Consider the following 27,250-nt stretch of genomic DNA (forward strand, 5'->3'; position numbering starts at 1 on the left):
GATTAAAGTTGCTCATAACCAGAACTGCAACCATTCCATTTAGAAAAATGCTGTGATTAAAACGGCTGGTTCTTTGGATAAAAAACACAGTATTTTCCATGAAATTCAGCTAGATAAAGTATCTCTATTGCATTCTACTTGGGTGGGATTTTGAAGAGAACTTGAAGGGGATGATTGAATTCTTCTAGGAAATTGGTACTTGAATCTTTTCAGCTCTTCTGAGGAACCCGGTCAGCACAGTCTAGCCTAAACATCCTAATGGGATTTATGAGAGCTAAAAAGAGGGCAAAAACTCTAGTGCTTAACTGAACTTGGTATCACTTAGCACAAATACATATGCACTGGTACCCTGCAGTAATGTGCTTGTTCTAAAATTGACCTGATGTCCCAGTGAGATGCAACTGTTTTCCAAACTACAGCACAAATGCTTCTGACAAAACAGGCAGTAAGTCTTCACACCAAAACAAAGTTTCTATGTTCCCCCAGGGCGCTATATTCATACAGAAGCCTGGAATTTGCTTTCCCTTAAGTATACGCAATATTCCAAATATCACATATATTCAGCTCATGGTTTATTACTAAATTACATACTGCTGCAGAATATATCATACAATTCAACAAGAAATAAAGCAGTTCAAATTACACAAGGGTTTTTTTTTCTGTAGGCAAAAATAACCACTTGTATTGCTGCTTATACATTCCAGTTAGTTATCTAGCAAAGTGCACACAGCTAGGAAATGAGTGCTGCCCTGACATCCCAATTTGAATATTTACAATCATGAAGAATGTCATATTATATTGGACTCAAGGTCCCTCTAGCCCAGTAGTCTGTCTCCAGCAGTGACCAGTCAGTGAGGAAGTATGCAAGGGTATTTCTCTGGAATGCTCTCCCAGCTCCAACTGTCTGCAGTTCAGGGATTCCTGAGCAGCTCCACTGTACTTTTATTGCATTTTACAAACATTATGAAAGCTCTCCAATGCAGAGAAGTAAACACAACAAATGCAAGATGAAAGGTTAGAAGGAGGAATGAAACACTGTAGGATTGGCTGCCAATTAATTTCAATTCAAGTCTCAAATGTGCTGTTGCATCCACTGTAGTTTCTTTTGGCTACACTAACTAGGGTTAATGTCAAATTTAAATATCACTCTGCAATAAGAGTCCCATTTTACAGGTGTCATATGACTGTAACTCTCACTAAATTCAGTGAAAATTGTGCTTAGTTATCAAGCCAGACTGTAAAACTCCATGTCCTGAAAAGGAAATCTCCCAAAAGAATTGGACAATTTTAAAAAACCCTGATCAAAAGTAAATATCCTGCATCAATAGAGTTAAAGTCAGGGGGAGGCTCTGAAAGTGAATCCAGATACCCTTAGCATAATTTCACGGAGTGAAATTTCAGTGGTTCCTTGTTAAGGGAAAAAAAAATACTTAAATCTAAGAAAATGCAAATTGACAAAAAATACTATAAATTTTCTGTGTTTGTAGGCAGTTTTTTAATTCTTTGTCTTGTCTTTTTATGTGAGACCTTTAAAGCAAACTAAGATGGCCACATTTTCAGCACTAAGAATGAAAAGAGAAGCCTTCTTTACATTATTTTCTGTTTATTTACATGTTTGTTTATGTTTCTTTACATATCCTGGAACTTAGTGGGCACAATGTACCAACAGGTAGGAAACTTCTGTAGTACATCAATAGCAGCTGCTTTCTGTATTATGAGTGCTCTGACAAGTTCTCATGCTTTAATATCCACCTTTCAACATCACAAATGTTATGGAGCACACGTAAGGCCTCCACGTAGTTCTTACAGGGTAAGAAAATAAATTTCAGTCACTTAAACACAAAGATCGAGATTTACAACAACACTAAGCATTCGTTGGGTATGATATAAGTAAATATACACAGGTTTTAGGTGATCTAGCAAGCTGGGATACAGGGATACAGGACCATGCAGTATAAAGGTACTGTATCTTTTTCCCCACATTTCTCAGATCCTGCGGAAATGTGCCAGAAGCAGTCTACAAAGCAAGATAATATGGTAACTATGTGTTAATACTAGCAAGGCAATGTGGCTTAATGAACATGGCAATAATGGTAATGGGTATTACATGGTTATATGATGAGAGTCAAGAAAGTTGCATTTTCTTTCCCTTTTCTGTCACTGACGTGTTGTATGATACTGGGAACCTCATTAGTCTTCCCATGACCATGAATTTGGTTATACATTACCAATATCCAGTGGTTTAGGAGCTGATTCAGAGTTTTCTGTCTCACTCATTCATTCCAGCTTGGCCCATTCAGTCCCTCGAGAGTAAGGACCAGTGTGCCAGTACAAGCGTTTGTGGGGGTAGACTGTAAAACAGATGAGTGTAAGGATGTGGGTTAACAACAGTTATATCGGCATACCTGAGAGGGCTGTAAATTGTAATGCAAGGACAGGGATGAGCAGCTGGGGCAAAAGCAGTGGGGATTTTTTAAAAATCCTACTCGTTTCACAGGTCTAGCATAGAAAGCTGTCAAAAAGCAACTGAAATGGCTGGACTGACTGGAGGGAGCTCCAGGTATACCTAGGTTTGGAGAGTAACAATGACTTAAATGGGTTTGGCAGCTAAAAGATCAGTTTTTATAATGACATCTATACTATTTTTTGTAAAGCACTGTAAGAGCTACCTATGAAAACAGATATGTAGCAGGTATATATTTACTACTTGTCATTCTCATATACAATTTTTATACTGTTCCTTTTGATGTGTTGTAAAAACCAAACTCTACGTACACTAGAGCAACAAATACGCTAGCAAATTTTCCTTCAGAAAATATTTCCTTCCTGCCATAATCAGTCAGATATTTTGAGGTCCCATTTCATGCCTAAATCATAAGGTTGGCATTACTGCTTTTAAGATACAATACACCATTGATGGAAAAAAACTTTAAAGCCAATTAAATGTTGGCAATCTTCCTACTATTGGCAAAGGCACACTTGTTAACAGTTTGCCTTTGTGCCATGTTTGCAGCATAATCACCGATTTCTGGAAAGGTTTTTTGGCACTTCAAGATATTTTAAAATACCTAATGAATTTCTTTTTATAGACAATTTTAGACTTTACTACATTAAAGCATTTTACTTTAAAAAGTAGAGGTTGTACGCATTCAGATGAAGTATGTATCCCCATTTTTAACACCAGGAAAAAATAATGAATTGTAGAACCAAGCTATACAAATAATAGTTTATTTGCATTTTAACTAGTTAACAATTTCAGAAATCATCACATGCAAATCTTTATGAAACACTATCTTACTAGGTGTGAGTAAGGAGATACTGCTGCTTTGCTGGAAAAAAAACCATAACATTTTTATCCTACGTTTTAATATCAGTAAAAGCTTTCATGACTATTTACTTAAAACAATATTATTTTTAAGTTAACAAAGCTTTTTTCTTCATTTTGTGTGGAAAGAATATGATTAGGCTGGCAAAGAATTAAACACACAAAACAAAATTAACTAGGATGGCTTAATGTATAGTGAGATAAACTTTTATGAAAGGCAAAATTATTTTTAACAAAATGAGCTAACTTTACTATAAGCCTACTAAAAGTTCAAACATCACTAGAGGGCATTTTGGAGAAAATAAAAAAAACCAGCAAACTATTCATTTTCTCCCTTCTGCAAATGCTCTGCAGTACAGTAGCCCAGTACCACCTCATCCCGCAAATGCTTCCTTTTCATACTGGCTACCTTAGAAGTACTAAACTACTAATATCAGTTGTATCAGGGTTCATTACATGAGCAGAGATTCCATTTAATCTAATCTCTAGGAATTTCATCTGTCTGCAAAAGCATGTTCCATACAAAAGCAGTTTAAAAACTACAGTAAGATAACAGTGGACATGTCTGTATTTATGTCTAAGTTTATTCACAGGTGTGTTGGCAAAGTAAAATAAGTCTACTACACTTTTATCAATAGGAGTCTCCTTTTCCCAGTTTCTCATGCTTTGTTTGGAAGTGATTATAGTGCATTTTTATTGTGCTGGTACAAAGTAAAATTCTCCTCATACACTTTTTAAACGAAGAATGCTTTATTTATGCCTACACAAATAAAACCCTCCTAGACATGATAAAGGTCTGGAGAAAGATGCAACTATGCAGGTAAAGCTGCATCTTGTAAGGAGAGTTAAAAATCTGAATGCAAGGACCACACTGAGTGTAGCATTAGACTCTTCACTTGAACCACCTGTCTGTTCTTAAACCCCCCCCCCCCCCAAATAAAATTAATCACTTTTCTAACTTGCTTCAGACTCGATAGGAGTCTACAGAGAGTTGGAAAAGGGTCAATGACTCTGAAAATGTAAGGCAGTGAAGAATCAGGCTGGAAGGCAAAAACCCCATGTTTTCAAAGTTCTGTGTGATTACATGTAAAATTCAAGTTTTAATGACTTCAAAAGACCTTATTTGGACTACACCTCAGTACAGGTTTCTGCCAGCATAGCTGCCTCAATGAAGAATCACACCTCTTCTCATCCCAACAAAATTTGTGTTCAAGATGGTTGTCACCCTTGTCACCACTGAGGAGAAAAGTAAACATAGCTCAGTAGCTTCATTCTCTTGGCGCTCTTCAAATGGCATGATGGAAGAGACAAGTAAGCTTATGAAAATATTGGTATATATGAGTCTCTGGGGCTTCAAGATGTTTTGTGAAGTGCTAGCAAATTAAAGAATTTCTGGTTTTGTGTGTCTCTTTCCACTGCCTTAGCTGCAGGGATCTTTTTTTCTTCTCAAGTCACACTCTGTCTCAGTGCTCAGCTGAGAGGCAATAAGAGAAGGAAGCAACTAGGTGAAGGTATGAGATCAGCCTGTTGAGTGGCGGCACTCACACATGCCAGAGTAAATCTACTATATAACAACAGCCTTCTTCACTGTCCACAAAATTCCTTTATGATGAGCTGGGTTAATTTAACTGTGTATCATCCATTGCTTTATAGGGACAAATATAAAAAAAAAATATATTATGGTCCTGATAGAAGAGCCAAGCTCATATATTAAGCCTATTCTTTCTGTGCTAACATATAACTGAGGGAATAGCTGTCTCTGTGAGACCTGAGATCTATTCCTGATGACTATGTTCTCCCAGAAGTCTGTGAATGATACTACGTAACAGCTACAAAAAAAGCTCTCACCTAATAAGAAAGAGTAACCCAATGACTGAGGGAGTACCCAGCATTCTTCCACAACAAACTAAGGCAAGTTTTTCTGTCAGGAAAAGAAGTTAACTATTTTGTTCAAGAAAGATGAACGTGGCAGTTGCAGGACTAGAGCTGAAGCCTTGCTCCGAGGAGGCAGCATTTGGCTGCCTCCAGCCTGCCCTCTCTCAGAGCCTGGCCTGTTCCCTCACACCACTGAGGGGTCTGAAGCTCTCCCCATATTGCCAGCAAGGTCTCCAAGCCCTGTCAGATTCTGGGCCACGGGTGAGCAGCACAGCTTTTGCTAGCTTGTTCAAATACAAATCTTACTGATGTTGATAAACCCTGTGTTAGGCCTCTGGGAGCTATGCTCTGGGCACAATTGTATTGGGTTTGCATGGCAGGGGTTTGGTAGCAGGGGGGCTACAGGCGTGGCTTCTGTGAGAAGCTGCTAGAAGCTTCCCCTATGTCCGACAGATCCAATACCAGCTGTCTCCAAGTCGGACCCACTGCTGGCCAAGGCCGAGCCCATCACCAACGGTGGTAGTGCCTCTGGGATAACTTATTTAAGAAGGGAAAATAAAACCCTGCACAATTGCAGCCAGGAGTGAGGAGTGAGAATATGTGAGAGAAACAACCCTGCAGACACCAAGGTCAGTGAAGAAGGAGGAGGAGGAGGTCCTCTAGGCGCCGGAGCAGAGATTCCCCTGCAGCCTGTGGTGAAGACCATGGTGAGGCAGGCTGTCCTCCTGCAGCCCATGGAGGTCAGCAGTGGAGCAGATATCCACCTGCAGCCCGTGGAGGAACCCATGCTGGAGCAGGTGGGTGCGCCCCGTGGGAAGCCCATGCTGGAGCAGGCTCCCGGCTGGACCTGTGGACTTGTGGAGAGAGGAGCCCACGCTGGTGGAGGGGAAGGTGGCAGGACTTGTGACCCCACAGGGGACCTACACTGGAGCAGTCTGTGCCTGAAGAACTGCAGCCTGTGGAAGGGACCCACGCTGGAGCAGTTCATGAAGAACTGCAGCTTGTGGGAAGGACTCCTGCTGGAAAAGTTCATGGAGCACTGTCTCCTGTGGGAGGAGCCCCACGCTGGAGCAGGGGAAGAGCGTGAGGAATCCTGCCCCTGAGGAGGAAGGAGCGGCAGAAACGACATGTGATGAACTGACCCCAACCCCCATTCCCCATCCCCCTGTGCTGCTGGGAGGGTATAGGTAGAGAATCCAGGAGTGAAGCTGTGCCTGGGAAGAAGAGAGGTGTGTGGGGAAGGTGCTTTAAGACTTAGTTCTTCTATTTCTCATTACCCTATGCTGATTTGATTGGTAATAAATTAAATTTATTTTTTCCCCCCAAGTCACGTCCGTTTTGCCTGTGACAGTAACTGCTGAGTGATCTCCCCGTCCTGTTCTCGACCCACGAGCCTTCTGTTGTATTTTTCTCTCCCCTGTCCATTTGAGGAGGGGAGCGATAGAGCGGCTTTGGCGGGCACGTGGCACGCGGCCGGGGTCAACCCACCACAACGACGAAGCCAGTCACAAACTCCAACGCTTATCTGCTATTCTGACTAGGCAAACACAGCGCAAGGCGGCCTTTTCCCTCAGCCCGAGGGCGCCGTTTACGCCCCGCTGCGGGCACCTCGGCCCTCACACGGCCGGGGCCGCGCGTCCCCCCACCGTCTCGCGCCGCAAACCTCCTCCGCCAAACACTCGGCCCAGCCCTCCCCGCGGCCGAGTCTCCCTGCCGGCGACGGCGCAGGAAGGGGAGGCCACAGCGGGCTGGCGCAAGGAAGAAGGAGGGCCGGCAAGAAACACCTCCTCCGGGCGAGCCGCAGGCAGCGGGACACAGTCACCCGCCGCCAGCTCCGCTGCCCCAATAAGATGCCCCGGCGCCTGCCCGGCCCCCGCCCCGCCCCGCTCCGCGCTCCGGGCGCGGGGAGCGGGGCCGGCCCCATCCGTCACGGGGCGGCGGGCGGGGCCGGCCGGCGGCGGGGCGGAGGCTTTGCGCTCGCAGTGGCTGGGTCCCGCCGAAGGGCGCCTGTGGTTGGCTGCGCCGGCTGCCGCTCACGCCGCGGGGGCGGTGGGCGGGGAGGTGCCGGGGCGGGTGGCGGCTGGCCGGAGGTCACTCGGCGCGGGGGCGCAGCATGGCCGCGGCTGTGGTGCTCGGGGGACCTGCGGGCTGGTGGCGCTGGCACCGGCGGGTGCGTGCCGCCCGCGCGGCGATGGGTAAGGACCTGCCCCTCCCCTCGGCTCGAGCGGCTCGAGCGGCTCGGCTCTGACCGCCGGGCGGTCGTTGCCGGGCGGGGAAAGGCCGGGCCTTTCCAGGGGCTCGGCCGGGTAGCGCTGCTGCCGCGCTGCCCTTGGCGGCCGCGGGCCCTCCGCGCCCGACGGGCCCGGTGCAGCGGCCGGCCCCGCGCCTGGCGGGCCCCGGAGCCGCCTCGCCGTGCGGCGCCCCCGCCGAGGGACCCCCCGGGGAAGCGCTGGGGGGGCCATCGCAGGCAGGGCGCGCTCCCGCGAAGCGGCTCCCGCTGCCGCGTTATCTGGGGCCGTGCTTGCGCGTCGGAGTGGCTTAGCTCAATAAGTGTTTTCACTCATTTGCTTAAAATCGCATGCCTGGAAATTATCGGAGCCCACAAGCGCTTCCTGTGGCAGCAGTGACATGTTGGCAGTACCTGTTACCTAGATTTGGGCCGTTCAACCTTCTCGATCATCGTATCCTATTATTTTCCTTACACCGAAGGTAAATCCAGCAGCACTTCCTCCTGTTCCAGCTCCGCAGGCACTCGCTCGCACATGTGGTGGATTCATGGGCAGTGGAAGGAGCAAAAACACCTTGGAATGTCCTGTTGGTGCAAGTGAAGGAAGAATGTATTTCCAGAACTGGTCCTAGACCTTCTCCCTTTTTAGAGTCCTGAAAATCACGCTACTGTTTCCAAGCAGTTTAGCTGCTGAAGTAGATAATTGAAAATATACCTTCAGCAGTCTTTTCAATGTCATTTTGATAGCAGTCTGTTGCTTATGTATGTCACTGTATAGTTAGGCTCCCAACAAATAGGTGCAGGTTTTTCAAGTAGCAAAGTGGAAGAAATATATTATTTTAAATGGCATATGGTTCTTAAATCTCAGCATTTCACAAAGTGTTTCAGGAATTACTCAATTACTTTTAAGTAAGTAACTTAAAAATTTGTAATTCCCCTTTAAACCTCATTTAAACTGATCAACGAAAAGTGTTTGAGACTTAATTTTGTTTGAAATTAGCTTTCAGTGTTATTTTTCTTTGACTGTCTTTTTTCCACTAATGCATAATTTTTTTTATAGTGGCAGCTCTGGTGTTGTGCTAAGTAGTAGCTTAAGGTGCAGCAGGCATATTGGTCACATGCTAGTAAAGTTAAATACAGGAGACCTGTTTGTGTATTTAGTACCTTTTGTGATACCACAGTTGAAAGCAGTAACTTTCAATGTATTTTGAACTTTCTGTGCATGGTAGGTGTCAGATATTTCTGTAAGAGCTTTGAAATCCGCTGTCTTGGTCAGTATTCCAACGGTCATATTTAATGTAGAGGAGATGGAAGGGATCTCATTTCCCTTGCAGGGAAATTGCAGGGTGAGCACAGGTGTGAAAAGCAACCCAAAACACTCCACTGGCCCTTAAAGGTGAAAAATATAGTTTGTCTTTGCCTGAAGACCTGAACGAGAAACTGTGACTAAGTCTAAGGAGAAATTGTGATTCTCCCAAGAAACTTACATAGAACAGAATTTCACCCACAGCATTTAAGCTCTGATTTACTTGGTCAGTAGTGACTGCGCTGAAAGTCCTGTTGACTCTGAGAAGCGTTTATGGGATGAAGGTCTAAGCATTAAGCCTTCTTAACTGCTAAGCTCTACTTCTTAGTTATACGTTGAGGTTTCCCCATCTCTAATGTGTTTATTAGGTTTACCATCCTTTTCTTTAGTTTTGAGTAGTCTAAAAGTTGTCTTTGGAGTAGTGATTTCATCAACTGTCGCTCTGAGTGAAATGCCATTCTAGTGAAGGAACTGCCAGCTCTGAGAGCTGTCCAACACCACAGCTCAGTAATGAGCAGGCTGTCTTTGTTCACTTATTGAATGCTCCTTAGTTCCTTTGTCAGTTGCTCTTTGCAGCTGGTGCAGACCATGATGGATTGTTTCTTCTGTATGTTTATACCAGAGGCTGTTAAATCATCTAGGAGGAAGATAGCCGAGGGCATATTTTGGAGGAGCATCTTGGGTATGTATGTTTGTGTATTAGCAAGTTGGATACAGACCATGTAGTCTTGTGATCTGCAGCTGGCAGTCGCTGGCAAAGGTGCTTCATGGAGAGTGTGTATGACCTTAAAAATATGTTTTTGATGGATGTGGAGAGATCCTTCCTGGGGACTGCTAGGGGGGATGAAGCGGGGGTTAATGAGGTATCGTGGCTGAGAAAAGAAGATTTTCTGGTGAATGAAGATTCATCAGCTGAGGGAGCTGTTCATCAAAGAAGACAGTACACTGCTGGAGAATGAAAATGTCTGTACAAATAGTTTTGGATGAGTAGTAGGCTCCCATTCAGTTAATAGTTAAATAGTACTTTTGTTGATGCAGGAGCTGTGTTTGAACTGTCGAATGATTCCATGCGCTGCTGCAGAGCAGCATTAATTACTAAGCAAGGATTATGACAGAAAGACCTGCTGCTCAGAAGTCCAGCACATTACTTAATTAAGGGATCAAGTGCACACTTGATACTCTTTTTAGATGAAAAGTACTTAATACATGTTTTTGTCTTTAATGTATTAGCAAATATTTAATGAGGTATGGCTACAGATAAGAAAAATGAGGTAAGAAGACTCTGACTGTTATAAGATAGCATGTCTGTTTTTCATCAGCAGACCTTTACAGAGGCAAGGAAGAGCAAGTGGGATGCTTTCAATGTAAAGCTGGCCAAATTTAGGGTCTTGTAATCTTCTTAAATTATGATTTTGGCAGAGTGCAATTCTCAAAATCATTGCATAACCTTTAAAAGCCTGTGACCCTGGGGCAATTTAAATTCCATTGGCAAAGCTTCTAGGAGCAGAAAGACCTGATTCTGCCCGTGTACAGCTTGCCTCTTTAACTTCTATGTTTCTCCATCTAGTTCCCTCCAGGATCTAGTTCAGTACAGGTTTTATGAGTTTCTGTAGAGAAGTCTGCACAAAACACAGAAGCTGTCTCTGATCCTTTCTTTCAAAGCAGGAAGGAGAAAAGGGCTGGTGTCTTCTGTTGTGCTTGAACCAGAACTTAAGATGCTAAGTCAGTGGTAAAACCCTTCATTTAGTGGCTCATAATGAATTGTCATCATGTTTCCCTCTCCTTGTCACGTTACTTCATATGCAACTGTACTCTCACATAAAGCCCTGAGCAAAACCAGCAACTTTAGTAGTTGAGCTTCCTCTGGGAATCTTCCCATGTTCCTGTTAAATCTCACCTGCTGGGTTGGAAAAGAGCTTAAGATTCACTGATCCAGAGAGATCAAGAATATTAATATGACTTGCAACCACTCTGATTAGGAAATTCATATGGGACAGGAACATGTGGGCTATTATCCCTTGTGCCAGATTTATCGGTTGCATTTGACTGTGCAGCTAGGGATTCCATCCTAGGAACTAGACATTTTGGTGAACATGGTTCAAAATAGGTTTTATAAAGGTAAAAAGTAAGTAATATAGTTGAGATTACAATTTGAGAGTTACTGGTTTCTCAGTCCTGTTCTTGGCCCGTTGGACTGTGCTTTCCCTCAGAGTACAAGCATATTTGACCTTTTCCAGCTCTACTGTCCATGGTCCTATCCAGCTATTAGTTCCTTTTTGTTTGAATACAAAGAGATGTCCTCTGCACTGCATATTATAGTGTCTGTGCAGTCTAGTATTTGCAGTGAATTCAAGGCACCACTGGAGCTGAAATTCTTTCTTGAAACTGTGAGAGTCATTACTTTGGGAGGTAGTGTAAACTGAAATGTAAACATTTGAAATGATCTAAACTTGTAACTGTCATCGTTGAGGTTAAAAAGAAAATTGCTTTTAGTAGGTCATTGACAGGCCAGGTATTCTAAGGACAGGACTGCAATCTGTGCATTTCTGAATTTACTCTCTTAATAAATATATTCTGTTCAAGAAAAGGCATTGAGAGATTCATAAACTCTTGCTGATTTTTTAATCAAATTATTTTTAAAGTATAATTCTTGTGAAATTGTAGATTAGGTCAAGTGTTTCTATTGTAGGCTGACTTTTCAAAGCAAGTAATTTTTACCTGTATTGCCTGTAAGTCCTCGATATGGCAAGAGTGTCATAAGTTGATCCTCCTCATCAATGGAGTCTTCATAGGCATGGGGCTCTGCAAGCACATGTTCCCTCAAGAGAATAATGAAGAATCTCCTTGGAAAGGCACAAATTCTTTGGAGTCAGTGTAGCTGTAGCTGGTTTTGCTCACAGTTAACTTGATCTATAGATTAACCTATGTTCTTGGTTCTGTTCCCAGTGAAGGAGGATTAGTTGCACATGATATCAGTGATTATTTTAAAAGTAGCTTCTGTTGCTCCTACTTCTGATGCTCTGCCCTCTGTTAGAAATTGAATGTGGACTGGGCATTTTTCCAGCCATGTGATGGCAGCAGGTTACTGTAGATTTTATGGTTGAAGTAAAATGGACTCAATACCACAGGGACAGTTTCTGCAAATGCTTGTACAATTGATGGGATTAGTTAAGCGTATGTGTATGTGGGTTTGCAGAATATCAATCCTTTGATGTGTGAATTATACAGTTAGTTCAAAACTGAGCCTGTGCCATGTATCTAATGGTAAACAGTGCCTGGATATTCAAGCTGGACATCACTTTCCATGATAGCACCTGTGGAGTTTCATTAATATGAAGATGTGTGTCTTCTTAAATATCCTCTGGCAAACCCCCACTGTCTTATATAGTCATTAAAAAATACGCCATGATTCTAAATGCAGTTGATTCAAATTTAGTTGAAATCAGCTCTGTTAGGTATTTCTGTTAGCTAATTTCATCAGTCCTTTAAAGCAGTTTTCCTGTATTTGAGTACCTGGAGGATCTGGAGGTTTTTCAAAGCTGTTAATCAAATTAAATAATTTAAAAGTGGCTAATTTAACACTGGGCTGTGAAAAGTTAAACCAAACTAAGAAGTCAGAAACTGAGTCAGGAATGGACTATTTCTCTAACAGGTCCCAACTCCTGTGGATTTGAATATGTTGTAGTTAGCACAGAACAGAAAATTTTCCCTGATTCGTGAACTAAGACAGGAGAAAATCAACAGAGACAGACAAAATAATAGAATACAGTGACACAAACCTCATAATACTGATCAGCATGTTGCCTCGTATTCTAGCCTAACTCTTGCTATGGCTTCTGGGGATATTGCAAAATGAAGATTTTTAAGGAAGGCCTTATAGTAGAAGAATTAGTTAGTTTCATGGATATTTACATTGTGAAGAGCTGCCTTAGAGAAATAATAGAAATGCTTGTTGGCAATAGGCCTGTCATTGCAGTCCCAATTACCAGTTGATGTCTTAATAGTAAGGTGTGATGATAACCATGAAAAGTAGTCAAAGCAAAGTAGTCTTAAGTGACATGGTAGAGAAAAGTAAGGCAGAATGCAGAGGAGGAGTGACAGAAAGTCGCATGGGCAAAATGTCCTTCTCAATTCCCAATGTTTCCATAAAGATCAAGGCAAGATCATGTCTGGTAAGTTGAGGCAGGTGGCCAGGTTCTGAAGTTGCTGAGATCTCAGATATGATATGAAGGAAGAATCAGTGAGATTTAAGCACATCATGGGTGGGTCTTATAGGCTGTAGGTACAAGTGACAGGCATCATTGCTGGTGTCAGCACTGATACAGAAAAAAGGTATCAAGAAAGTTTTCTGAAGATGATTAAGAGATTTCTTGATGTTTAGTTTGAGGTGATGGTTAGATGTCCATGAGATGGTATGAGAAAAGAAGAGATCAGGATGAAAGTGAAGAGTCTGCAAGAATGAGCCTAGACATGGTAGCCAGTTTTATGCTTCTGGTAAGGTTACTTGGAATTCCCAGAAACAATGAAAACTGAGGTTTGGAAGCAAGGCTAAGTTTAAAAGCTAGATCAGGTTGCTCAGGGTGGTCCAAGGATGGACGTTCTACCACTTCCCTGTGCAGCCTGTTCCAGGGAAGAACCTTTCTCTTCATCAGGGATGCTTTTCTTATTTCCAACCAGAATTTCCCTTTCTGCAGCTTTTGGCCATTGCCCCATGTCCTATTGTGCACATCTGTGAAGAATCTGGCTTCATTTGCTCTGTAACTCTTCTTCCCTCCCACTCCACAGGTCATAGAAGACTGCGATTAGCCGTTGCTTGTCCAAGCTAAACAAAGTTCCCTTAGCCTCTGCTCATATGCCGTATTCTCCAGCTCTTCAGTCATATTACTTGATGTCTGCTGGGCTGTCTGCAGTTTGGCCACATCTCTTGTGTATTGTGCTGTGTAGAGTGGAATCACCAATTTCTTTGACTTGTTGGGTATGGTCTTGCTAATATAGCGCAGTATGTCATTAACCTTTTGCTGCAAGGATGCACTACTGACTCATGCTTAACTTGTTGTCTGTGGGAATCCACAGGTTCTGCAGAGCTGCAACCGGTCTAGCCAGTCCTCAGCCTGCAATGATGTCTCCTGCCCCAAGTACAGGACACTGTATTTGTCTTTGTTGAACTTCTTGAGGCCTGTTTCTCCCATCTTTCTTAATGGTAGCCCTGCCCAGCAGTTTTTCAGCCATTCCCTCTGGTTTGGTGTCACGCATGATCTTCCTGAGGGTGCTTATGCCCCATCATCAAAGTCACTGATGACATTTTTAAGCAGCAGCAGCCCCAGTATTGACCTATGAGGAACACCATGCGTAACTGACTGTTGCTAGTCTTTGATCAACTGATCACTGTTGTTTAAGCCCAACAGCCCAGACAATATTTCTTCCATCAGGCAGTCTTGCAGTGCAGTCCGGTGGATACTTTACCCATTTCGCTACTGGGATACTAGAGGAGGCTGTTTTGGAAGCTTTACTGAAGTCAAGGTAAATAGGACCCACTGGGTCTATTAAGGGGTAGAGAAACAAAGATGCTGAAAACCAGGACTTGAACCTCCTCAGGAGGCGGGAAACTTCGGGCTAACAAGAGGAGCAATTTTAGATGAGCGTAAGTGGTGTACTGGGGAAGACTGACTCATAGAAACTATGAGAAGAAAAGACTCCAAGATGATTACTATGGCTGATGATGGTGTTTTAGGCTCTTTGTTCATTTGTTCCCTAGATTTGACTTGTAGCACTTCTTAAAAAAGCCATGTGCTCTTTTCCTGACTTATCTCAGTTTGCACTAAGCATTTTCCCAGTGCAGTTTTCTTTTAAATTGTGCTACTTCTCTAGCTATGTAATTGCTGCAGGCATCTGTGGAAACTGTCTCAGACCAAAGTTCTCTCAACAAACCTGATTTATTAAATGTGGCACTTCCAAAATAGCGCTGCAGATGAAAGAGCATGACCACTGCTGGCTAAGAAGGAGCTTAAAGTCAGAAAGACTTTAAAATGATTAATCAAGTGTTATTGGCCTAGAGAGGATTCTTTGCTAAGCATTGAGACCTCTTAGAGTCTCGATCCAGCTTAGGCACATTTTCTGTAAGTGCACTTCAGAGTTACAGTGGTTCCGTAGTTAGTTAGCCTTGTTTCTGGCTGCTTAGTTGCCACATGCCTTAGTGTTTTTTCTGCATAACTTTTTCCTTTGTCGTAAAGGAGAAATTATTTTGTGTAATTGGCAAAGAAATCTCGGCACTGCCAAATTGTGCTGCTCTTGGATTAGGAGTGTTTAGAGTGATGAGACAGTGATTGCATTAGATGAATGCTTGCAATGCTACTTACTGTCCAGCATTTGATACTCGCTAACTACTTGTAAAAAGTAAGTGACTGAAACTGTAGTGTTTTCCACAGATTGTGGGTTATGCTTTATATTTCTTATCTTGGTAGTACAGCAAATAGAATATAGGGGTTATTTTTGTAAAGACTTCATAATTTTGTATTTACACTATAGTTTGTTCTGGTTTTTAGTATTTGCTTTTGAACTGTTATTACATGGCTCAAAGGATTTGCAATGATTTATTATGGAGACTTTCAGCTTTAGGTTAGTGGCTTATATCTGAGTGCAGGATCAGAAGAGTTGAGTTATTATCTGTGAGGGGCTGCATGAAGTAAAGTGGCAGCCTCAGTCCGTTTCTAGAGAACAGGTACTGTATCCGAAGGCTGCAACCAAAGTTGTAAATAAGGAGGCTGTAAAATACGTATAAAATTTTATTTTGCATATCCAGGTTAGGTTTTAGACACATAATAAAATACAGACAAGCCTGCATATTTTGAGCTCTTCTCAGACCTTAGCTTTCAGGGATGCTGCTGAAGTTTGATTATTACTATACTTTTTGAAACACCCACATTTTCCTAATTAAAATATTTTTCTTTGATATGTAGAAAAATCATTCTGGGATGGTATATGTGGCCCAATGTGAGCTATAATTTATGGTTTAAATTATGTAGAATAAGATTAATGATTTTTTAAGCAGTAATGTTGTTTAAATCAATGAAAACAGATTACATGCTAGCTTTTATTACATCATTGTTACGCATTACTCTAAAATACAAATATATTGATATTTATTGTTTTGAAATCAGTGTGTTCTAGGGCAATGGCTTCCAAAACCCCAGTTGGATTCATTGGGCTGGGTAACATGGGAAATCCAATGGCAAAAAACCTGGTAAAACATGGATATCCAGTTATTGCATATGATGTGTTCCCAGAAGCTTGCAAAGAATTTCAAGACTTGGGTGCTCAGGTATAGTAATAAACCTTCTTTATTCCAACAGTAACTGTAAGTGTTGAATGGTTCTTGCATGCAATGCAATTAAATAATCTGGGTTTTTTCTTGGTTAAGATCACAATCGGAACTAAAACATCTGAATCTGGGAGGTTTCACCTGGACAAAGACGTGATTCTACCCTAAGCAATTTTCACGCTGTTAGCCAGAATTGCTACCTTGTTGGACTTCTCATGCTGTTAGCCAGAATTGCTACCTAGTTGGACTTCTCTAGCTGGTTTTTTTGCCCTTTTTATGAGAGTAGGTTGATGGCCTGTTCTTTCACCTCCTTTTCTCCTGCTTCCTCCTCCCCCAGGTCTAGATGGCCAGTGGGCTGCTTTTCATCTGGTTCCTACTTTGACCTTTTCAGGTTAAATGACCCTAGTTAAAAATTCCTGCTGGCATAGCTGTAAGGGTTATAGGGACATATGAGCTTTCCTGCTGCTTCAAGGTGCAGTCCTCAGGGGCAGGGGAAAAATCTAATTATTTAAGTGCTTATTCTCTTGGAGGTGAGGAAGGTTATGGTGAGAGAAGAGGAAGGAATGAAAAGGAAAAAAGAGGGAAGGAAATTGATCACATTAAGGAGGTTTACCTTCCGGCCACATACCCTGCAAAATGTTGGCCCTGTTCCAGTCAGTGCTATTGCTTTTGTTGATCCATTAATACACCCAGAAACCCATTCAGTCTCTCAGATGGTTGGGTCATTTCTAAGTGTCTGAAACATATCTGAATGTTTTTTACATACTTCAAAGGTATAGCAGTTTAGATAATTGTGGGTGGATGGGTAGGTGCATAAAATACTGAAACAAAAGAATGTACTCAAGTAAGGAAAAACCAATGCAAAAATAATACTCTGATGTGACAGTGTAGAGGATAGGAGGGAATTTTCCAGCAGTGGCAAGGAAATTGTAGGTAGGTCTAGGCAGAGGAACCATATGCCTTGAAAGTCTAAACTGTTGGAGCTAATTGGAGCTGTTTTAAATAATGAGGTAACATCAAGATTCCCAAAAGATAAAATGATAAAGTGCACCTGTTGATAATTAATTGGAGCTCCCCTTGAATAATTACAGAATCTAGGCCTTAAGCGGCGAAGTAAGCTTTTCAGCTTCTTTTCCTAGCTACTCTTTTTATATTGTTAAAGCAGCTGAGACCCTCAGGCCTGAACCAGACCTGTCTTGAGTAAGAGGCTGGGCAAGGGGGAAGGAAGTCTGTTTTGAACAATTGGTTGTATTTTTAATTCATGTTCTCCAGTAGGATCTTTTTGCTGTGGCTGCCCATTTGGATAGCTTATTGCCATAGTAATAGAATCCTTGGCATCCACTGCAAGACTTAACATGATATTAAAGGTGAACTATAATGCTTTTAAAAATAAAGCCCAAATTATGTTTTAAGATCGTAAATCATGAAGAGAATACATGGGTAGGCTTAAATACAAATAAAACACACTTAAAGAAAATATGTGAACATAACTTCCTCTTCTTGTTCTATAGGTGTAAATCCTACCCCAACATTTTTTTCAGCATTTGGAAAGTTGTGGGTCCAGGGGGGCTTGTAGAAACTGCTATAGAAGAAACACTGGGCTCAAAGGGCTGCTTTCTCTTTGGTCTGGCTAGTAGGGTAAAACCATCAGGAGTGTTACAGAGGTAAAAAGATGCCCACCAAGAGACGGTAAATGTTGTCAAATGTCCATTGTTTAAAGTCAGTGCTACTACCAAGGTATATGGAGAATGAGGGATGTTTGATCATAAGCCTGCATAGTCTGTGACTCCACTTTCTTTAGCCTCTGAAGTAAAGAACTGGGAGGTAGTATATGTCTGGAGGCAGCCACCTGCCTGCTGATGGTGATTAATAAGGGGAAAACTGGCTAAGCAGGAGCAGCTCTGTGTGGTGAGGCACTGGAACAGGTTGCCCAGAGAAGTTGTGGATGCCCCCTCTCTGGAAGTGTTCAAGGCCAGGTTGAATGGTGCTTTGAGCAACCTGGTCTAGTGGAAGGTGTCTCTGCCCATGGCAGGGGGGTGGGAACTAGATGATTTTTAAGGTCCTTCTAACCCAAACCATTCTATGATTCATTCTATATGAAACCACTTGGGGTGAAACTTGGAGAAACTTGCAAGGCTACAAGCAAGGGAGAAGACTGAACAGTGCTGTGAGCAAGCAGGCTGCCTCCACACTCTACTGTCTTTCCCCTTCCACATAGTCATCACTTTCTTTCTCACACAGCAGAATGCATATGTGTCACACAGTTATTTTGCTTCAGTTTACATATCTTTGAATCTTATCTCAGATTTGGAAGTTTGAGAGTGTGACTGAAGTCATCTGATGCATAAAGCAGCATAAAAATAGAGCTTGCTTTGGTGTATTCAGTAAGAATGGCATTTCGGGCAAGCAGAGTTATTAATTGACTTATTGTAAATATAAAGAAAAAAATAGGAAATAATTTTGGAACAAATATAAGCAGATGTGCATATTGAAGGGCATAAACCAATGACCAGTATGAAGAAAAGTCTCCCTGATCCAGTTGCATACTGTAAAAGTTTGCTTGAACTGGCAAGTATCAGAACATGTATGGAACTTGGTGGGCTTCTACTCTGAGCTAGTATGGTCTATGTTAGTAATCGGCAAATAGTATTTGGTATGTTTTTTAAAGTTACATGCATATTCTGAATGATTTCAGATGCTTAATGTTTCTTAATAGCTTTCAAATCATTCAACTTATTTTCTGAGACAGAAAGACTCAAATAAAAAAAAATATTCTGTATGCTGCTTGTTGAACCAGGTATGTAGGTTTTCTCTGGGATTATTAATCATATTTGTTAACAGTACCAAAAAGCCAAGAATGACAATTCCCACTTCAATGCCCACTCTTTTTGCTACTTACTTCAAGGTAGCAAAATTATTATCTTTTGTATTGTTGTGGAAGTACTGTCCCAGTCTTTGTACATTTTTAATCTCATTTTCTTCATGTAAAAGGCATGTTAGTATTTTGAAAGACATGGATGGAATAAATTAACTTCTGCGTAGATGACTACTGTGCTATGTCTTCTATATATATATGTTGCTTAAGAATTGTTTAAACCTGTAGCCAAAATCCAGCTATATCCTATCTACATAGCCAAGTGGAAATGTGAGGCTGATGTAGTTTTTGTGTGCCCAATATAGTATGTTTTTCAGCTTCTGGTTGAAAGATGAAAATGGGCCACAGATTGTTGGCTGATAACTTGCAAACCTCTAAGAATACTGGAGATAATAGTTTCAAATAAGAAGACATATATAAATTCAGGTTCCAATTACACACTTCCTCTCTCCTCCTCTAATAATACACATTGGGACTGAACCAAACTAGAGATACTCAGAACTAAAGACAAAGGTGTCATACTCCCATATAAAGAGCTAGGCTCTCCGGTCTCCAGGGAAGCAAGTCATAAAATTAACTAATCAGATATAGAAGCTTTTCTGCTTATAATTGCCTCATTTATTCCTCCTAACCTTTGTTCTTTAGACTAGGGTGTGTTTTCTTTTATAACTGTGTGGTATACCAGATGTTTTGTGTAGTATTCTTTCAAAACAAAACCTGCATGTTTCTAAGTCCCATCTATGCCAGTTCCTTTACTTTTTTTTTTGAGAGCTTTGTTCAGTGAATGTATCTAGTCTTCCCTACTTTTACTTATTTTATAATTCAAATAGAAATCAAGAAGTTTCTTATGCTGTACCCCAGAAATCCTTCAAGATGTTATTCAGCATTTCTTAAAAATGTATATAACATGATTTCTTTGATGCTGAGACCTTATGAACACATTGTATATAAAAAGAGAATATATTTACATAAGGCCTTTAGTATCAAAACTAACAAAAATGATAACAAATACCTGTAGTTATGAGTAGATAAGGAATGGTGAAACGAGGTCATCAATTTGTTGATTTGTCTACATTATGGAAAGGAAAGAAATTTTTGGGTAGCTGTTAAACTGCAATTTCTTTAACCCTAAAGCCATGTAATATGGAAATTCTAATTAATGAACACTAAGTAAGAAGTGCATAGAGAATTTTGCTGAAGATATTTCGTAAAGTTTAAAAACCCAAGGCGTATAATGTACCTAACAGAATACATCATTGCAACATTATTTGTCATTCAGCAAAAATAACTGGAAAATAAATGCTATAAGCCCTATCCACAAACAAAATCTAATTTCTGCTCATCTTGTTTCCTGCTTCGAACTTAATTCTTTCCAGTAAAACTACCTGAATGAGTGAAATCAGATTTGATCGTCGTGGGCTAAAGATAAAAGAATAAGCTGTATTTTTTTGTTGCTGTTCTCCCTGAGCTATGAATGTATTAACAATGCATTTTTTAAATAAATGAATTAGTTAAAACTAGTATTGGACAGAAATCTTAGCAGTAAATGCCTTCTGGATAAAACTCACTACATCAGCTGTCAGTATTTCACTTGTTGTGTATGTATCTTAAATACCATACTGCCTGCCTCTGAAAATGAGCTGGGGAAGGTAATATACCTTTAAAGTTCAGTATTTTTATTTAACAACCAATACCTAACAATATATTTTGAAATTTGTTCAGATCTTTTTGGTGAAGGATGCTTGAGCTGGTAATTTTCCTTTTTAAACATGTCAACTGTAATATTGTGAGAAACATCAGTTAGTTTATCTGTTTTTTTTTAATGTGAGGCTCAGAGGTGCATTAAGTAACTTTTTCTTTTTTACTCAGTCTTCTCTCTTCCAATGCTGTATATAAGACAAGGAAAAAAGTGACATTTTTGTGATCCTTCATGTTGTCCCTCCTTAGAAACGTTGTACAGCAATATTTTGTATAGTTGCATGGTTTATTGTGAATTGAAGATTCATGAATGGGTTGATGGGATGCAAGCATCCCCTTTGATGGATGTTCTGGAGGAACTTCCGCGATAGGACATCCTTTTCAATTTTTTTTATTTTTCTGTTACTAGATCCAATTAATCAACATTTTCATTAGAAGGGCAGTTTTTCTTGTGCTCTAAATTTTTACCTAGCTTAGTTGTGACTGGTGACCTGTGAATACTAAAAACAAACTCAGTAAACATGTTTGATATCTCTTTTTCAAGAATTGTAAGCTTACATAATTTTTTTTTCTTTAAAAGGTAACAGATTCCCCAGCAGATGTAGCAGAAAGAGCAGACAGAATTATTACCATGCTGCCTTCTAGTCCCAATGCGAAAGAAGTTTACACAGGAGCAAATGGAATTCTAAAGTAAGAATTTTTTGTAGTTTGGAGAATTCCCATTCCTACTGAAGCCTGTATTACATTGTTTGTCAAATGATTGCTGTTGGTGCAACTCTTGCTATGCCTTCAGGACACTTAACTTGATGTTCTCCTCTGTTTTGTCACTAATGATATTCTAATTACATGAGTTCTCTTAAACTGTGCTTGCTTTTGAATGGGTTTTGGCTAGAGTCTTAATTTTATTTTCAGTAGAATAATAATTTATGTGAATTTGAGGCAACTTAACTGACTATTAACTTTCTTCTCAGTTGTGTGTTTCTTTTACCATAATGTAATATACTACAGACAAGTATAACTAAAATATTTGCTGGCAACAATTATTTGCTCAAATACTTTTTTCTTTAACTTGAAATCCTAGAAATGAAATATTCTGAAGAGATGCCATTGTGTCTCATGCTATTAAAGTGCATTAATGTAGAATAGCTGACAAAGCTTTATTGATTTCTACTCTTATTGTCTGTTTATTAGACAAGAAAATATCTAAAGAGTTTGTTTAATGTGAAACAGGTTTTTTTAACTTTTGTGGAGGGATTTCCACTGAGCCTAAAATCCGTAGTTTGCAGAATTCTAATACTCAGAGTTTTTGGACTTGCCAAATTAAAAAATAAATAGTATTTAAAAGGCTCTTCTGGCCACATGTGCACTGCTCCTGGCAGGCTGACTAAGGCTACTCAATACCTCTGAGGATCATGTAGGATCTTACTGCTATCCAGGTTAATAATGTAAAGGAAGAAACATACAGAAGACAAAGGTACAGCAGATTGTCTAAAACCGATGACATCTTTTTTAGCTATTGATTGTAGGCAATATTAAAGTGCAGTGATAAGAAAATGAAATAGAGGAGAGAGATTTCTGTTCTCCTTGCAATATAGGAAATAATAGTTGCTTCCTTCACTTACTGTCCGTAGTTTAATTCCTCACAAAGTAGGACTGAGCAGATCTAAGTATCTGTAGCTTAGACCCTTCAGGGAAGAAGGGTAATTGGATCAGTCCCACAAAGCTAGGCAAACAGCTGTGGGAGAACTGTATCCAGGATGGTGGTGCTTTGAAGACCGATTGGCAGTACTTACAGGTATAATACAGCCAGTTAATCTTTTGACTACTTAGTTGTGGAAAATACTGCAGGCAACAGGGGCTGTGGAAAGCAGTCCTGTGCTGCTGCAGTTTCTCAGCCTCCATATTCAAGAGAAGGAAGCGCAATATGACAGTAGTGGTTAATTGTCGCTTTGAGTGACTTGGTCCTTGGTGAGTGGTTTGACTTTGATCATTTTCTGAAGCTTTTTAAGCTTTACTGAAGAAAACATTAATGCTCTGCAGTGTTGAAGGGTTAACTTAGTCATGTTGCTGTGTTACCAAGGAGCCTGTGCCACTGCTTCTTGTTCTGAACATAAGGAGAGATGATGTAGTACTGTATCTGCCATGCTGGTTATCATTTGCGTGTGTCCAAACTAACTGTAGCAGCTCATCCCTTCTGTAAAAAAGGACAAGTTCTGTGTATGGGTCACTGTTTGAGTCTGGAGCTACAGGGGGGTCCACAACTGTATATATATAGAGAGAGAGAGAGACGATTTCCAGCAATCTAGGTAATTCGATTTAGTGAAATTCACTGTACGGCCAACAGCATGCAAGGTGCAGCAAAGCTCTTCACCTGTCATGTGTAGCTTTAAATTACTCACCTTTTTATGACTGAAAAATTACGTTGTTTGATTTCATGGTGTTTGCTGGTCCGGTGGACATGAAATCATGGTGCAATTGAATGGAAAGAGGCATAAAAAGATAATAATTTTTTTATTGTTGAGGGCATTAAAAAATTTTACTTTAAATGCATTTTTTTAAACACATATACAACGCTCTGTGTTCTACAGTTTGGGATGCAATTCTTCTGCCTAAATTTACTAGCTATCAGTGGGAAGACTTAACGTTTTTCTCCGTGCTTTGCTTTAAATCTGCAGTGGGCTTTTGTGGTGTTAGGTATGATCTTTATGTAGAATAAATTGTAGCAATAATTAGAAGAATGCAGTCAGGCTATTCTGATAAGAACTTAAGATATTGTATATAGAGAGAAAGAAAATTGTATTGTTATATATGAAATTTTAGGCTGTATCAACATTTAGTTCAGTTGATTAGAATGCATCTTATATGATCTGTATATGATATACTGCTCAAGCTTGCATGATGGCAGGTTTTCCTAGTGCACCCTTTTTGTGTAATTTCTTTATAATAGTGTTTAGGAAGAACATCCTTTTTTGTGTTCAGGTTTTCTTATGGTTTAATTCCTTCAAAACTGTTTGATACGTATACTCAGCAGTATATATACTCAGCAGTATACATGAGCAGGTCTTGTTCAATAGAGTTTAAAACTTCGTGTTTATTAGTGTACCAAAAAGTGTCTGTACATTTATCCTGCTGAGGAAAGCCAGTGCCATGGTAATAGCTGCAGATGTCTTGTGCAACAAATACTTAATAATTAATCTTTATTTTAGGAAAGTGAAGAAAGGCTCATTGCTAATAGATTCCAGTACTATAGACCCTGCAGTTTCAAAAGAATTAGCCAAAGCGGTTGAAAAAATGGGAGCTGTTTTCATGGATGCCCCAGTTTCTGGAGGTAAGTCTTCATTAACAGTTCACTTCATATTGGACATGTCTCTTTGTTTGCAGTCTCAGCCGCCAGTTTGTACCCTTGTTGGTACAAGTTGCTTTTCTTTGCTATATATATGGTATTCTTTTTTTTGTTCTGTTACATTGAAGAAATGTATGTTATTTTAGGAATATTTTTAAGGTTTAGGAATATGCTTTTGTGTTAGACCTGGAGAAACTGAGCTTTCCCATGGTATGGTACAGTGGTCCTTTTAATTTAACTTCTTTCATAAAGTTGTATTATTATGCAGGTATTCACATCTCTACTCTCCAACTCTCCTTCCATTAGGGAAAGACTGTTTGGTTGCCATTAAGCAGTTCTGCTGCTTTTTCATTAATTAAAAAGGAGAGAATGAAGGGGAGAATAAAGGATTTCATTGTCAAGAAAAACCAAAGCTTTCCTCTGGTTTTATAACAGTTGAAGAATGTGGGTGATACTTGTCTATTCTTGGAAGTTGCTAACTATTGATCTCTAGTATTTCATCTCTTTTAAGAAATAATATAGAGAAGGGAAATCTTTATTTTGTGGACAGAGGAGAGCAGAAGAATAAAATTAATATTTTGAAAACAGAACCATAGATGATGTCCTGGTTTCAGCTGGGATAGAGTTAACTGTCTTCCTAGTAGCTGGTACAGGGCTATGTTCTGAGTTCAGTATGCGAAGAATGTTGATAACACTGATGATTTCAGTTGTTGCTCAGTGTTGTTTAGACTGTAGTCAAGGATTTTTCAGCTTCTCATGCCCAGCCAGGGCACAAGAAGTTGGCACAGGACACAACCAGGGCACCTGACCCAAACTGGCCAACTGTGTATTCCATACCATGGGACATCCCATCTAGTATAGGAACTGGGAAGTGGGGGCAGGGAATCGCCGCTTGGGGACTAGCTGGGTGTCAGTTGGCGGGGTGGTGAGCAATTGTCCTGCGCATCATTTGTACATTCCAATCCTTTTATTACTACTGTTGTCATTTTATTAGTGTTATCATTATCATTATTAGTTTCTTCTTTTCTGTTCTATTAAACCGTTCTTATCTCAACCCATGAGTTTTACTTCTTTTTTCCCGATTTTCTCCCCCATCCCACTGGATGGGGGGGAGTAAGTGAGCGGCTGCATGGTGCTTAGTTGCTGGCTGGGGTTAAACCACGACAGATGATTATTGAATTCTTCTCTAAAACCCCTAGAATTAGAAGGTGAGGAAAACTCATTTTGTGTGGGAAAATCTTGGGTGTTTTACAACGCACTCTAAGAATTAATCTAAGTGGCATCGTGAGAGTTCTTTATTTTCCTGTCTTTAATGAGGTAATTAAGATAGTTATACCTGAAAGAGAATAAAAATGCAAAGGGTAGGAGAGAATTTGGCCTTACAGAATTTGTAAAAGGTATGATGCACAAGCTAGAAAGAGCATAGCTTGAATTTCAGGTCATGAAGATGAGTGTGAGTGAGGAGCAAAAACTAACCATCTTTTTAATTTTCAACTGAAAACTAAGACAGGATTTGGCTATACACTAGAAGCCAAAATTTTCATCCAAAATTTTCATCCAAATTCTAGTGTGAACAGAAAGTAGAAAGACCCAGGTCGGTGATATTGAAGAATATAATGGAGAAGACAAGATTCTTGCTTCCCAGCCAAAATATTAGTCCTTGTTTTATAAAGTTAGATAACTTGTCAGCCTGGGAATAAAAAAACACAGAAATTATCTATTGGGGGTAGATAATATATCTATCTGATCCTTTTCTAAACACAACATGGCCTTCTACCTATCAGTTGGGCAATTCTGACATCTTCTATGTGGTTCCCTTCAATCACTTTCCCCCAAATATGTTGTTTACCTGAGGGAATTGCTTATCTTTTAGAAATGTCTGTAATTTGTTTTTGCCCGTAAGTTTTTGATTTAAGGTTGACTATGCTATAACTACAAAGAAAGAAAGAAAGAAAGAAAGAAGGAAAGAAAAAGTTTGATTCCAAAACAACCCTAGCTGCTTTGGGGTTTTTTGTTCCTTGAGAAAATGGGGATGCTGAGACTGGGTTAATATGATAACATACAGTTGACTAGTTGACTACAGATGGATTTTTAGTGTTAGTCATTTATCTAAATATAGTTATTTGGTGTTTAGTGTCAATTACAGATTGAGTGATATTCTGAAGGAGGGGGGAAGAATGGAGACTTAGCTTTCTAATGTGTTTATGAATGCCAAGGAGCACTCTGTACAAATCATGGTTAAAGTGGGCAGTTGCTAGAAACGTGGAGAAGTTAAGTATGTTGGAAAAAGCTTTATTGTTATTCTTTGTTCTTTCCATCTTTCAAGACCTAACACATCAAGTCTTTGGGGTATTTTTGTACATCCTGACTGCATTGTTGGCCTTTAGACAAAACACTAAATGGAGAAGTATGCTCAGCTCTCTAGAAATTGGCAGGCATTATTCTGTTGCTGTGCAATGCAATAGACTTGGCAGGAGTGTGAGGGAGGGCATTTGTGGGATGCAGTGAGGAGGAAGAGAAAGCAGCATGCCTGAACAGTCCTCTTTAGATCTGTCTGTTTACTAGCTGTTGTTGGCAGACAATTCCACTTGTGTTTTTAGGTATTTGGGTGTTGCCTGATGGATGTTAAAGTTCATCTGCACTGTGAACAAGTTATTTCACAAACTAAATAATATTTTGAAAATTGCTTGGTCTATAAACCTTATGGAGAAATAGTGGTGATTTTAATCCTGTCCTGACATTGTGAATGAATTATCTTAAGGCCTAGAATTAGTGCCAGATTTTAGCGGCTTGTTTGCAGCCTTACCCCTGAAAGGTTCTTCCCCTTCATCTTTTTCAGAGCCCAATGTAGTTTTGCCATCTTCTTCATGTGATTGCACTACAGCATTACTTGCAGCTTACAGTCAGGACCCATTAAGTGAAGTTGATGCACCAAGTTACTATAGTGTTATTTTGTATTAACTGACTTTTGAAAAGATTTCTCATCCCAGTAGTTGCATGCAGATTATGCTGCTAATGCTGTCTAGAGATAGCATTCGCTTTACCCTGAGATTAGGATCTCTTGCAGGTCCACATGAGAAAGTTGTGTCACAGTTCCCAGTGCTGCCCTGATTTGTGAGCATATGATAAATGAGGAAACATCTTCAAAATCCGTGTTTATTTAATCTTTTTTTTTTTTTAATATAGAGGAGTAAATTTATCTTTTTGTGAAGATTGGATTCTGCATCTTTGTATGTATAAAAGGATTTTAAAGCATATATTATCACAGAAGCGTATTTAAAAG

The 27,250-nt window shown here is 40.3% G+C and overlaps 1 protein-coding gene across 1 annotated transcript in view; it reads left to right on the forward strand.

Moving 5' to 3' along the window:
- The first annotated feature begins 7,261 nt into the window (after positions 1–7,261).
- Positions 7,262–27,250, forward strand: part of HIBADH (3-hydroxyisobutyrate dehydrogenase) — an 85,920-nt gene continuing 65,931 nt past the window's right edge. The window contains exons 1-4 of the mRNA XM_049799039.1: positions 7,262–7,395; positions 15,891–16,051; positions 21,205–21,314; positions 23,831–23,952. Coding sequence (XP_049654996.1) covers positions 7,314–7,395; positions 15,891–16,051; positions 21,205–21,314; positions 23,831–23,952 — 475 coding nt within the window. The 5' untranslated portion in view covers positions 7,262–7,313. The remainder of the gene's footprint in view (positions 7,396–15,890; positions 16,052–21,204; positions 21,315–23,830; positions 23,953–27,250) is intronic.

Source organism: Accipiter gentilis, chromosome 4, assembly GCF_929443795.1.
Source record: "Accipiter gentilis chromosome 4, bAccGen1.1, whole genome shotgun sequence".
Lineage (NCBI taxonomy): Eukaryota > Metazoa > Chordata > Aves > Accipitriformes > Accipitridae > Astur > Astur gentilis.